At 40.3% G+C, this 15,224-nt stretch overlaps 1 protein-coding gene across 1 annotated transcript in view; it reads right to left on the reverse strand.

Annotated features, from left to right (window-relative positions):
• GFM1 (G elongation factor mitochondrial 1) overlaps nucleotides 1-15,224 on the reverse strand; it is a 1,399,365-nt gene that overhangs the window by 1,378,495 nt on the left and 5,646 nt on the right. The window contains 1 exon segment of the mRNA XM_044070477.1: nucleotides 9,457-9,609. Within this exon segment, the coding sequence (XP_043926412.1) occupies nucleotides 9,457-9,609 (153 nt within the window).

Raw genomic sequence — 15,224 nt, forward strand, 5'->3', positions numbered from 1 at the left:
AACTGGTTTGCCTTTTTCTAAATATCAGAGCATAATCACCATTCTCCATGCACTACAACATTATTAAGTACAAGAAATATTTTATAAAATGTAGAACTTACAAACAATTCAACAAACATTATTAAGCATAAAAGACATTTCAAAAACATGAACTTTTAAAGGTTGCTGCTGAAGAGTTTACAATGTCACATGCATCAACATAATCATAAAACATGCTTCCAAGGTATGGCATACAAGACATTTAGAGATGCCTCTGGACAATGATTGTACTTCCCTGTTGAAAGTGGTTGAAAAACAGAAAATAGTTATTTATATGTCCATTAATGGAGCCCCCACTCACCTCATTCCCTTTACAAATGTACAATTCCCTAATGGTTTTAATACAAAAAAATCCCAAAACATGCCCCATGCTTCCTTTAATACAGTTAGATAGTGAAGTGAAAAAAAAACTCATTTTTCTTTTCGTATCCCAATATTCTTGCAAGTATGCCAATACAGACGTTCTAAATCAGCAACTTTGATCATAAAGTTCCTTTTATTTCTTCCATGCACCTCCTTAGACTATTCAAAACAGTGGGAATGGATTTTTCTGGATTACAGAGATCTTGTTCCTCTCCTATGCACCCTGCCCACTCTGCAACATTCAGTCCCCCCAATCTGCCTGGCCTGATGTCCAATCTTGAACAGTGCCCATATATTGTGGGCTTCCAAAAAGGTGCAGGTCCCTGTAGGAAAGGAACCTTCACAGAATGCAGGATATTGCAGGCAGAATTCTTGCATAATTGAATAACTAGCAGAAAAAGTAACATCTCCTCATATACACACTGAAGTTATGATCCACATAGTCTTACTGGCCATTACACATCAGTGACTTTTCTGAATGCTACAACAGGAAGAGGACTGTCTCCATCAGATCTACATATAGAAAGTGTACAATCAACTGCCTACTTCTCCTCCAGATGTCGGTACTCCCTGGTGCAAACAGCTGCTTAACTCTTAATTTGAAGCTTGTTTTCTTCCAGTCCAGACATGAACTCAGAAGGCCTGCCTCAAAATGCTGTACCTAACCCTTCCTTACCTTCTCAAGCATAACAATGATATGGATATTTTTTAGCTCGGCCTTGTGCTCAAAAATCATTCAGCATGCCTCCAACACGTCAGCCATCATCAATGTATCAGATACATGGGTATATAGCCATTTGCAGTCCTTCAGCAATTTAGTAATTGCTTCTAAATGTAGCGAGATAACCCCTTCCATCTCCTGCAATCTAGACTTCTTTAGGTTACAATTCACCTAACTTTGAGTCTATTTGTTTTAACTAAACCAATACTTGGATCAGTGATGGCTGTTCTCCCTTATGCTGGTCCTGTGAGCCCTCCATCTGCCTATCTTGAAGAAAACAAAATCCACTGCTTGTGCTAGCAAAGTCCCAGACTGCAGAATTTTTTCTTTCTGCCTCTTTTCATGGACCTCTATGTCCAATGATAAAATCATTATTACCACACCTTCAACATAAACTTGGTGCACCATTTCAATTATCTTGGCCTTGTTATCACTAGAACTGCACCAACGTGCATGACTCCTACAGTATCCTCATCTCTAGTCAAATTCAATCACAGATCAGTAATCGCCTTTAGGAAATCTTAACCCACTACAATGAACACCTCTGAATTCAATGACTTAAAAAAGAAAAAAAAACTACAAAGTTGAGGTCTAAAAAATAAACTACAAAATTTTCAGGCCAATGTGGCCTCAACTGTTAATTATGCCTATGAGTTTTATTCCCATCTAACAAATAGCATGAACCAAGTGGTCCCAAACAGAACCAGATACATTAAGGAAAGTAAAAATAACTTACCTTGGTGGAATGCCAGCAGTAGGAGACACAAGTTCTACAAGCTCCATCCTACCTTATTAAAGTTGGCTGCTGAAAAAACTGATAAAACTTCTTAGTCATATCTTTAACTGCTCCTTAATAACAGCCTATTTTCCCTTGACACTGAAACATGCTTACATTCTCCTTCTTCCTAAAATATCTACTCCTAAAGAAATGAAGGATTACAGACCCATCTCTAATCTCTGCCCATTACCAAAACAGACGATAAACAGCATGGGTTTACTCTGTGACGTTCAGCATGATTTGCAAAATGCTGATAATGAGATAAAGGTTACAATGTTGCTGTCTGCTATTGCAGTTTATTGCTCATTCATTCTCTACTTAAGAATCAAAGTATCAAATATGTATGTATTTGTACAGTTGCACTTATTCATTCTCTGCTTAAGAAATCAAATTTTCAAATATTTATATATTTGCACTGTTGCGTTCTGTCTTCACTCCAAAGTAACATAAGTGCTACTATTGTAACTTGTATGTTATTAATTATTTATACACTTTATACTGTCATACTGTTGCATTTTGCTGAGCCATGACTGAAAAGGGTCATCAGACCAGTTCACCCACCCAGTCATCAAATAGTAATTAAGTAAGTAATAAATAAGTAAGCTCTTTAAAAAATAAGTAAGATCAATAATAAATCAAACCTACTCAGACCAAAGACTAAAGACTGGCAGAAATCTGAAAGTTACATAAGAAAAAAAGCAAGACAGGACATAAATTGAAATTAGCATATGTAGTCAAGGATAATTATGAAACCTTTTACCTACTGACAATTAAGAAAACAAATAGCAATGCTTGGAATTAATTTATAATGGTATTACCCATTCTGATCCTAAATACGTTATTTAAAAATGCATCTGCAAGCATGTTGTGCCTGCTTATCAACAAAAACTGGCACTGAAGTTCCACAAATGCCACAGTCCCTTCATCCCGCAAGATTATTACGGAACATGCCCTAACTGCATTTTCTAAATATGATACCTTGACAATACAGAAAGGTACACACTGCACAAATCAATGATGTATTTGAAACAGACCTAAAATAAAAGCAAAGAAATTCAGGATTGTTCCCTTTGGTAAACAAATCGTATGAGTATTTTACTCTGTAGTCAGTATCCCAACCCAGCCTTAAAAGATCAACAAGCAAAGGAGAGTAGCATTGCTGGAATAAAATTAATCCTCAAATATTGGTGAGTACCTTCACAAGATGGACCCGGTTTTTCACAAAATTTCACCAAGATGACATGGATACATAGACTGTATTTTATATAGCATATATCATGGGCAGAAGTAGGTTAAAAAGTAAAAAACATAGTTGGGTGCACAAGATGCAGGATAAAAATAAGTGTCCAACCCTGGTAGGTGCACTGGTGCTAGGACTGGAAAAAAGACAGTGTAGAATCCTCAAAACATGGACACATTCCTACAATGGGGTTAGGCCAGGCTCAGGGGGAGGATGGCCCCCCTGTTGCAGAAGGAAGTAGTAGTCCACAAAAATAAAAAAAATGATAGCCAAGAAAGAGCCATAAAGATGATAAGAGTGGACTACTGAGGATAAGAAATAAATTATATATTGTGGAAGCATTGTAATATTGAAGTAGATGAAAAACACTGGAAGGATGGCCCACAAAGCATTATAGAAAAATGATGAAGTTTATATCACGTAGGATCACCCATTACCAACAGTTCAAAAAATGGAAGCAAGCAAACCAGATATAGTAGTCCGTGAAAAGACAAAAGTAGACTTGATCATTGAAATTGCTACATCCAGTGACTATTGTGTCTTACATACAGAGAGACACAATGTCATAAAATATCAGTACTTTCAGGCAGAAATGAGGGCAATGTGGAAGAAAGACACCTATATGGTTGCTGTAGTAGTAGTAGCAATGGATCTTATAAAAAAGAATCTATAATCAAACAGATATGTTACCAATACATGCAACTGTACAAATTGCAGAAGGAATCATTAGTGGGCACCTTTTGGGTGCTGCAAAGAGCACTTCTAGCTAACATCAAAGACTGAAACAAATACTAATTTCATGAACTTTAATTATACTTTGATTTAGGAATGTGGTCCATTCCCTTCATTGTATAAGAATCTCAAAAGACTTGGAGAAATTAAAAAAAAGAAAAACAATATAGCTGAATATATTTCCTGATGACTGCAAGCTGAGTGTTGACATTCACTTGCCATCATGATACCTTGACAATACAAAAAGGGCTACACTGCACAAATCAATGATGTATTTGAAACATACTTAAAATAAAAGCAAAGAAATTCAGGATTGGCACCTTTGGTAAACAAATCACATGAGTATTTTACTCTACAGTCAGCACCCAAATCAAGACTTATACAAAAAACTTGGCGCCTTCTAGATAACTTCCTATCCTCCGACTACCATGTAGCAACAGTAATCAAGAAATTCTTCTGACTAAACTAAACCTAATTATTAACTAAAGTTATCTAATTTGGGTCAAAAGTCATCATTCCTCTATACATTGATATTAGATCAATTACAGAATATAATGCCAATGTCCCTTTTAATATGCATTGTTGCAAACACACCACATAGCCAGAAAGGAGGTTCCTGAATAAAAAGATCACTAGACTAAAGACTCTTAACATACCAAGACAAATTTGAGGCTCTATCCCTGTACCTTGTCTCCTATAGACTCATGCAGAGTGATTTATGTCTATAATTCTATGCTTTTAAGGACCCAACTCTCTTTCAGCTTCATCACCTTCACAAAACAAATGGTTCCACAAACATTTAAACTAAGGACCTAATAAAAAATAAGACATGTTGGAGAGATAGACATGTAACACAATTTTTCCCTCATCATTGGAATAAATTTATGTTACATATAAAACAGAGTGATACCCTCACTTCCTTTGAGACAAACCCTGACAACAGGTTGGACACAGGTAGATTCATTGCATCTCTAACTTATGAAGCCCACCAGGAGGGAGGGCATGCTGTAGGATGCTGGCTACTGGCAAATGGATTATGGTCCACAGAATGACTCTGTCTTGTGTAATCTATGAAGAAACAACCTTACTTACAGTCTTTTAAACAACAGTAACAAAAAATATTTCCAGGCTAACTATCAGTGCCTGTTTAGGAAAAAAAAAATTAGCTCTTCAACTTTTAGATACAGTTTTCACAATTTCCAGGACACAGCACTTTAAGCAGAAACAATATTCCCAAACCTGGTCAGGAAAAAAAAAAAAAAAAAAAAAAATTTTTGCTCAAACCCTCTGCCTTCACATAGCTCAGCAGTTCAAAGTCTCCTTCAAACTCCACTCACTCTGTAATAAACTCTCCTTCATACCGCCCTCTGAGTGCAGCCTTTCTGAGGAATCAGGTGACACACCCGTAATATGGCAGGTCATGCCATAGATCTTGTAGTAGTTCAGGGTTTATACATGTATTGCTTTCTAACAGCCCTTGTGCCTCTCATAAACAAAAACAAGCATTTAACAGCAACAGTCTGCCAAGGTAAGTAAGCTGCATTATTTCACGGCATTAGAATAAAGTATTAATTGAAGGAGCAGGATGAGCAGGGTTGTAGTCACAGGTTTAAACAAATATACACTGAAAGTAAACCAGAATTGTTTTTGGTAAATAAACTAAAAGACTGGCATGCTGTTATACAACTGCAGTCCATGTCTATTCCCATACAGTCAAATCTGCTATCAAGGAGTAAAAAATATTAAAATTAAAAGCAGTGAGAGTAGATTAAGGATGCAGTACTTCCTACCTTAAACACTTAAGTCTTTAGAATTTTCCCTTTAATATTTAACATAATGCTAACTAGTAAAAAAACAAAAGCTATGTATTGTTCTGCCAGTCTGTTCCTTTCTTGATAACATCCTGTCTGCACAGTACACTTGGTCTGCCTGTATCATTGCAGCTTGCCCCCCCCCCCCCCCAGCAACTGCAACATTGCCAAATAAAACCACTGCTACGGTCCGGTTTCTTCCTACAGCTATTGAAGCCAAGAATAACACTTTTTAATAAGGATACCCATCAAACACGTATGCATAGGTTACTGAATGTTTGCAGTTCTTATCAGCAAATCTGGCCCTTTAATAGTTATGTCTTCAACATTGTGACTGCATGTTTACATTTCTTTTTATAGCAAATTTGGTACTTTTACTACTACTTTTTTAAACATTGTTTCCACAGGCAGGTACATCTGCAAGAGCTCCCCCTCCACCCCAGGCAACTGTAGCTTCATCTCTCACCACTAGGTGGAACTAACAATATACTTGCTGTATCTTGTCCCAAATAAATCTGCCTCCCATTAGAATTTCTGTAAAGTAAGGCTAGTACCATTTACTTTGTGTATTTCTCCCCACGTAGATATGCCTTCCTTTGTTCATTTACTTACTCAACAAGACCATAAAAGTAGTGTTTCTGTAACTATTTGCTTATACTCCTACCTTTTCCGCCTCTACCTCTTCCTTGCTTTCACTTACCTTACAACTCCAAGGTTTCCACTTCTTACACTGATCATTTTTCTTTGCATTCTTCTCTGGGGGGGGGGCTATGCTCGGGCACAGTCCGCTCCCCTACCCTTCACCCATTCTCACCCACCCCTGCATCACCTAGACTTATACAAACACTAAACCACTTCTCTAACTTCCCCCAATCAACAATCACCCTCCCTCCACCAGTCACACCTCAATTAACCAATACACTATTTGTAACACTCATCCCTCCCCTCACACAACTCAATTACAATTGTCCTTAATCACTCTACTCCCACCACACCAATACTCCTCTGTCCCTACATCTTCTTTATCACACCATCCAGTTAACCTAACATTCAAAAAAAAGAACAAACACCTTGCTCTTTCTCCTGCCCACACTCTATACCCTACTACTATCTGCATGCTAATATCCTACACTCACCTACAAATACATGTCCATAGCAGCACACTATATTTTACTAATGCCGTCAACTCCTCACTCTCCTACCTTTCCATCTCCTCCCAACTCTACAATCATACACCTATTGCATACTTCCATTTCAAACATGTTTCATAGTTTAGTACTAGGCTATCTGCCCTGGGGCATTTATAAGCCTAGCCATAGTGATGTGGCTTTCGCCACCCCATGTAATGGTACAAAAGTGTACAGAATAGATTTAGAATACTGTGCCTCTGTCTAGTAGTCCTCTGTCTAGTAGTGACACAGAGATGACCCCTGGGGTATACCTACGATCTCCAATCCACTCGTCAAGATTTCTCTTGAAGAGAGTCAGTGAGGGGCTCTGCCTAACATGAACTGTGATTCTGTTCCAGAGTATGGGAAGCCTCTGAGTTATGAATCTGTCCCTCCAGCATGTCCTATTTTATAATCTATGACAGGCCTATTGAGGGACATAAAGGCCTGGTAATAGGTTAATAGATTAGTACTAGGCTAACTGCCCTTATGAGCCATTTAAGCCTAGCCAATTATCTCTTGTGAGACTCAAACCCTGCACCTTGTGTTTGTAAGGCAAACACCTTAACCATTAGGCCACCCTCCCAACAACTAGTTCCTAAGCTAGCTTTCTGACAGACAACAAGCAGTATGATGGAAATCCAAACTCTCACCACTTCTGCCCATCTCAGTCGGAGTCCCCCAAGGATCCATACTAGGGCCCCTTCTTTTCACCATCTTCTCTGATGATCTAGCCTCGTCCACAACACATGCTAAAAGTAGTTCAGTATGCAGACAATGACAATTCAACTTTAATCTGCTCAGCAGATACCTTACCAGACCTCCAAACAGTAGCCCAACAAGCTTTTAATGATACAGAAGCATATCTAAGTATATCACAACTAATCCTCAACCCCAAAAAGACATAGTTAATGCTATTTACGAGTAGCAAACAATCACCAACCACCCCTCCTTTCACCATTCTCTCAGCAAATAACAGTCATCCAACCAGTTGAGCATGCAAAACACCTTGGTGTGACAATCGACAACAAACTCAGATTTGACCAACACATAGCCATCACAATTAAGAAAGTTCATGTCAAACTTGGCTCACTGTACAAAAGCAACCCATTCTTCACTGACAATAACAGACTAGCCATATCCAGAACATCCCTACTCTCTATGCTCCTATACGCTTCCCCCTCTTTACCAACTTGCTACAACAAAATACCCCACTTCGCAGCCAACCTTCTCCACCAAACCTACCACTGTATTGCTCTACATAAATTAAATTGGCTTGAGCTACCCAACCTTCTCCATCTCTACAAACTTAAATTCACACACAACATCATCTTCCATCCTGACAATTGCCCATCCCTCAAGGAATTTGTTACCTACTCATGCCCACAAAGTCTAAGATCTGCAGACAGAAACTTTCTCACAGTAAACAAAGCTAACACTCACAGTAAAGCCATATTCTTAAATCAAATAGCCAAATTATGGAACTCTCTACCATACACCTTCCAAAACACACCTGACTCTACCAATTTCAATTACTATTTGAACATTTATCGAGAAACTGGCATTCCCCCTGCGTCAAACCTGACTGAGAAGACATATATAACTCTCTCAACACACTGTCCACTCCTTACCTCATTTTCTCCCTCTCCTCAGTGTTATTACTACTCATATAAATATAGTTGTTGCCTCACAGCAAGAGGTTTCCTGTTCGATTCTCAGCTGGAGTGCCTTCTGTGTGGAGTTTGCATGTTCTCCCCGCGGTCGAGTGGCCTCTGAAAGACATGCATGAATGGGCGTGCCTTCGCTGAAGGTTGGGCGTCAGGCTGGCAACTCGGCACCATAAAAATCTACTGCCAATCATTAGCGGACCAGAGTTCTGCTGTGGCAACCCCTAACAGGAAAAAGCCAAAAAAGAAAAAACATAAATACAAAGGAAATCTGATTTGTTCATAATTATTATTTAATATGTATACAGTACTATTTGTGAACCTGTAGCTACTAGAAAACTGTATTGAATACTTCTTTGTATAAACTAACTACACAATGTGTATTCTGTATCTTGCTATATGTATACTATTGTACTATCTAATTATTGTATTTTGCTTATATTTCTCTGGAGCTTTTCTCCCCAAGCCTCCACTGAAAATGGGCTTCTGGCCCAGTTGGACTTTCCTAGTAAATAAATAAAATCAATAAAACAGTTAAGCCCCAAGAAAATACAAATAAGTGCAAAATACAAAAAAAAATGAACTTTAAAAAACTATTTTTAAAGTTTGATTTTTATTAGTGAACCAGGTGCATAACATATTTCAATGAGTGAACTTCACACCTTCCACAATGCAAAGTTTCTGCTTGGTTTAAATGTTTAATATATTAAAATATTGTTCTCCCTATAATAATTTCACCAAGAATAATTTGTAATACTACTACAACATCATATACAGGCTATGTGTAATAACAAAAAGAACATGCAACCTGAATCTTGGCCATTGCTTCATATCTTTTGATGGCTCCATTTGTATATATTCTCTATCAAAACAGTTTGTTATACCAATGGAGACATGCTCCCAAATCCAATCCAAGGAAATATTAAGTGTCCATACCTCATGCATTTCCGATATCCTCCCAGTGTAATAAAGCACTCGTTCCGTTAAAGTAGTTTTCCCGGAATCAATATGAGCAGAGATGCCAATATTACGAATTTTTTCATTTGGCACCACAGCAGAGGAAAACGTTCTGCAACTTCTTAGAATAATCTGTAGGAGATAACATAGTCCTGTAAGTGAATGACTGCAATGAATAACTTCCCCATCAGATCTGATGAAAACAAGTCTGGGGTCACATTATTTTCAGTACATGAAAAAAGTAAGTGTAGTATGACTGAATTAGTTTAATCAAATATGTATGCTTTCATAGCTTCATAGGTAGGTACTAGGCTATTTGCCCGAGGCCATTTATAAACCTAGCCAGAGTGTGCCGGCTTTCGCCACCCCACTGATTAATTAACTGAGCCTCTGTCAAGCAGAGCCAATGAAGTGACCCCAGGGGTGTATTTTCTGTTACCCATCCACTCGTCAAGGCTTCTCTTGAACAGTGTTAGTGAGGGGCTCTGCCTAATGTAGTTAGGAATTCTGTTCCAAAGCATGGGGAGTCTCTGTGACAGGAATCTCTCTCTCCAGCATGTTCTATTTATTGTTGTGGCGAGGTTTAGCTCACTAGAGTGTGTGGCTCGCAGTGACTTGGATTTCTTTAGGTGGAGCATGTCCATCAATTCTGAGTTGGACATGGCTTTGTAAGTCAAGCAGAGACCGCCTCTGAGTAAGCGATATGCCACTGAGTACAGCCGGAGTTTTTTCAGTCGTGCTGCATAGGACATATGTTTGAGGCCAGTAATCCCCTTGGTGAGGTGCTTTTGTGGTCTTTCAAGCTGTTGGAATTGTCTTGTGAGGTACATCCCAAATGGGGCATTGTACTCTATGATGGGTCTGATGAGTGACAAGTAGAGGGGCACTACAACCTCTTTATTTCTAGATGCGAACCCCTTAGTAATTAGATGGGCCACATAGAAGGATTTCCTAACTACTTTGGCAATATGATTGTCAAAAGAGAGATTACTATCTACCTGGGTCCCCAGATCTCTTATTACCTCTTCTGTATTAAGGGGGCTGCCGCCTATGTGGTAATTCGTGGGTGTTTTGTTTTTCCCAAACGGGATGACTATGCATTTTTTGGCATTTAGCTTGAGGCCATGACTTTGACACCAGGTGTCTGTCTCAGTAAGGCCTTTTTGGAGGATGTCCGTGTCAGCTGGAGAGTCAGTTATGGCTCCCAGTTTGCAGTCATCGGAGAACATGGTTAGCCAAAGTCTTCCTGTGTTTGCCTGTACTTCTGAGAAATATATGCCGAACAGTAGGTGTCCCAGAGCCGAGCCTTGCGGGACACCACTTGTGACTGGTTTAGAGTCAGATCTGGAGCCCGCTATTCTTACCGTGTGAGTTCTGTCTGTAAGCCAGTTGGCAACCCATCTTGTGACGTAGGGGTTTATGCTCAGGCTGGTGAGAATTTCTATAATACCAGAGTGAGGAATGGTGTCAAAATCCATGGCGAGATCAAGGTAGGCTGTGTGAACCACCTTTCCCTCGTCTATGGCCTTGGTAACTGTCTCGAAGATGTCAACCAGGTTTAGTAGGCATGATCTGCCCTTAACAAACCGAACTGGGTCGGGTCAAGTGTTTGGAGATTCCCCAATGCCTTTGTTAATGAGTTCCATGATGATGCGCTCCATAGCCTTGCAGACCAGGATAGTGAGGCTTATGGGGCGATAGTTACCAGGGTCAGTTGTGGCCACTCCTTTGTGGAGCAGAATAACTAATGCTGTGCGCCATTATATGGGCATGTAGCCTGTGGAGAGGCTGAGGTTGAACAGCATGTTTAGGTGGGGGGGTTAGTTTGTTCTGCAGTTTGTGCAAGACGCAGCCTGGGACACCATCTGGCCCCATTGATGCTGTGTTTTTAGCTTTAGAAAGGGCTGTTTTTACCTGTGCTTCTGTGATTTCTGGGACACTACACTTTTCCGGTATTGTTGTGGGCCCTTTTGAAGGTGAGAGGGAGGTGAAGTTTGCACTGAATCTATCTGCCAGTATGTTGGCAATATCAGTAGGTTCAGTATATTTTGTACTATTTTGCATTATCTCAGAGCATATCTGGGAGTTGCCACTTAGATCTTTGACATAGCTAAAGAAGACTTTGTGGTTATCTTTCGAATCCTTGGCTATTTTTCTTTCGAAGTTAGCCTTGGATGATTTTATGAGGGACCTTAGTTTCTTACTGATACTGATCAGGGATGTCTTTCCTTCTTGGGAATTGCTTTTTTTCTGAACTAGTTTCCTCCTTTTGTTGTATAACCTGTTTATGGCAGGGGTCCACCAGACTGGTTTCCTTCTCTTAGGGGAGTGAGTCTTGGTTTTGCTAGGGATGGCACGATCCATGCATCCTTGCAGGTGCTCATAGAGTGCAATTGTAAAGGATTCTGCATCTTGGGCAGTGTTATCCTTTAGCGTGGGGGCTGTGAAACTTACCACCTCTGCCTTAGTAAGATGAAGTTTGCTTTAGAAAAGTTTTTTACTGTGGTTTCCTTGGTTGGGGGTGGTGGTGGGGTGTGGACATCCAGGGTGATTAGTTTATGGTCTGATCTAACCAGTGACGGGTTGACCTCCGGTACGGAGCACCTGTTGCCCACGTTGGTGATGACCAGGTCCAATATGTTGTGGCCTCTGGTAGGGGAGTTTACCAGCTGATCCAGTGCATTTGAGTTGATAAATTCCAGGAAGCACTGAGCCTGGGAGTTTGTACTCAAGTAGTTTTCCCAGTTAATGGTAGGGTAATTGAAATCTCCCAAGATCAGGGTGTTCGGTAGGACCTTCATGTTTTCCAGTGTCTCCAGAAAGGCAGAGTGGTGGTCCTGGGTCATGGAGGATGATCTGTAGCAGGCCACAATTTGCACTGCAGATTTGCCTGATGTTAGTTGCACATGGATAATCTCAGAGGTATCATGCTGCACCACTAACCTGGAGATGTGGGTATCCTTGATGAATATGGATACACCCCCTCCTTTTGTGTTTTGGTCCGTGTTTTGTGGCCAAAATGTGTGGTATGAGTTGTAGCCCAGTAGTGCTGGAGTGCTCTCTGGAGCCTTGAACCAGGTTTCAGTTACTGCACAGATGTCGACGTTCTCCATACTTAGGAGTGCTTTGAGCACATGCATTTTGAGATTTAAACTCCTGGCGTTGAGTAGCATAACCCTCATTTTTTTACTTGTGCTGTTTACGGAGGTGGATTTGAATTTTGAGCCTTGCCTAAAAAAGGCACTATGGGGGCAGCAAGAGCCTTGGCCAGTATTCAAAAGCCAAGGGGTGACAGGTGCAAGCCGTCTCTTGTGAAGCAACGCAGCTTATCAAGCATGTCATCCCAGGCTGACAGACACTGGATCCCCTTTGAATGACACCAGAAGCTTAACCAATTGTTGAAATTGATCATTTTTCTCTTTATACTGAGGTATCATTCTTGGTGAGGGCAGGATGCTAGTCAGGGTCATACCCGCCTGGGCTACATGATCAGAGAGCTCTTCCATTTCTCTTTTCATGTAGTCCAGGGAGGTACGGCTCAGGTCATTCACACCAACATGAACAATGACAAGAGTCATATTTGTACTTGTTCTGGAGTGACCTGAGTGCTTGTGTTATGTGGCGGATTCTGGCTCCTGACAGGCAGCTAACAGTAACCTTCTCCTTGTCCAGCCTAGTGAGTGGGGCGTCAGTGTGCCTGACTACTGAGTCACCTATTACTAGTGTGTTAGGTATGTTATTTCGCCTTAAGGGCTGTGATTGTGCGGCACACTGATTTTGTGTTATGTGTTGTCTGGTTTGTTTAGGCGGAAAACAGTTAAGTACTGCAAGAAAATACAGAAAACTGATACTCATATCACTCCAAAGTCTCTCTTTTAAGCTAGAAGGCTTATATCAGTTTAAGGCTTTCTAGTGCTTTCCAGTAGGTTAATTACAGGAAAGATGGGAAACAAGCGCAGATGTGGTCTTTTACACCAGAAAGTTGAGAGATGGACAACTTCCCGAATGGTCAATAAACTACAATTCCTGGGCCAAGAACCACTCCTCTTGTGGTAGACAGGTTACCTAGTAATTACCACTCCCACTGATAAGCTAGAAGGCTGCACTCCCAACACAAAAGGCTTGGGGGTCTCAGAAGCTTACAAACAGTCCTGGATACAGAAAATATGTACCTGGACTAGACTAGTTACGAGAAAGGTGGGGATCAAGCACAAACACGTGCTTTAAAACCAGAAAGTTGAGAGAGATGGAAAAAAACTGCTCAAACGGCCAATAAACTACAATTTCTGGGCCAGAACCACTCCTTTTGTGGTAGATAGGCTACCTAGTGCTTACCACTCCCACTGATAAGCTAGAAGGCTTCCCTCCAACACAGAAAGGCTTGGGGGGCTCAGAAGCTTACAAAGAGTCCTGGATACAGCAAATCTGTACCTGGACTAGACTAGTTACAGAAAAGGTGGGGAACAAGCGCAAACGCAGGCGTTTAACCCAGCAAGTTGAAAGAGATGGAAAACTGCCTAAATGACCAATAAACTACAATTTATGGGCCAAAACCCACGCTTCCCGTGGTAGATAGGCTACCTGATGCTTACCACTCTCACTGATAAACTAGAAGGCTTCCCTTCAACACAGAAAGGCTTGGGTGGGGCTCAGAAGCTTACAAAGAGTCCTGGATACAGCAAATCTGTACTTGGACTAGACTAGTAACAAGAAAGGCAGAAAACAAGCTAACACAGGCTTTTGAATCAGAAGGTTGAAGGAGATGGAAGAGCTTCCCAAACGGCCAATAAACTATAATTTCTGGGCCAGACACCTCTCCTCCTGTGGTAGATAGGCTACCTAGTGCTTACCACTCCCACTGATAAGCTAGAAGGCTTCCCTCCAACACAGAAAGGCTTGGGGGGCTCAGGAGCTTACAAACAGTCCTGGATACAGCAAGTCTGTATCTGGACTAAATAAGTTACAGGAAAGGCAGGAAACAAGCTAGGATTTTTTTTTTTTTTTTTTCAGAAATTACAATTCATAAATACAATTCAAATGCAGTGCAGGCTAGCAAACGTGTATCAATATTACGGCAAATACAGTTTAAGTGCGATTAAATTAAAAAATGACTAAAAAACAAGTGCAGAAGGCATTAAATTAGAAGGCTACTAACAAGCAGTAATAAGTGCAGAGTAAGAACGACTGAACAGATAGCCCGCAGAACAGCAACTAAGACAGTTACAGTAAGAGCAGCTGAATATATATATATATATATATATATATATATATATATATATATATATTTTTTTTTTTTTTTGAGGGAGGGAACACAGCAGGATTAAGAGGCTACAGACACAGCAGGATTAAGAGGCTACAGGGATTGTCCTTCTCAAATGCTCTCTTTGTACACAGCAGAAGTGCCTGAAATCAAAATATGATCTCACTGCACTCAGTTGACTGAGCAAATGAGATAGGCCCAGAAGAAGTATCCAAATACAAGCTTACAAGAGGGGTGGGCAGTTTCAAAGCCACCAAGATTAACACCAAGACAAGAACAGGGTGGGTGGGAGAAACAAAGTGGAGACAACAGACAGAAACAATACAGCACCACTATAAATTACAGGCAAGTGTATAAATACAACACAGTGCAAGCTAAAGTGGCAAATGTGTACTTATCAGTATGAAATAGATTCCAACTCTGCACAGCAAGTCTATCAGCTTTCCAACAGTTCACAGAAATGCAATCTGTATTGGAATTACAATGA

This window comes from Protopterus annectens, chromosome 4.part1 (assembly GCF_019279795.1).
Source record: "Protopterus annectens isolate FY-2018-M chromosome 4.part1, PAN1.0, whole genome shotgun sequence".
In the NCBI taxonomy this organism is placed as follows: domain Eukaryota; kingdom Metazoa; phylum Chordata; order Ceratodontiformes; family Protopteridae; genus Protopterus; species Protopterus annectens.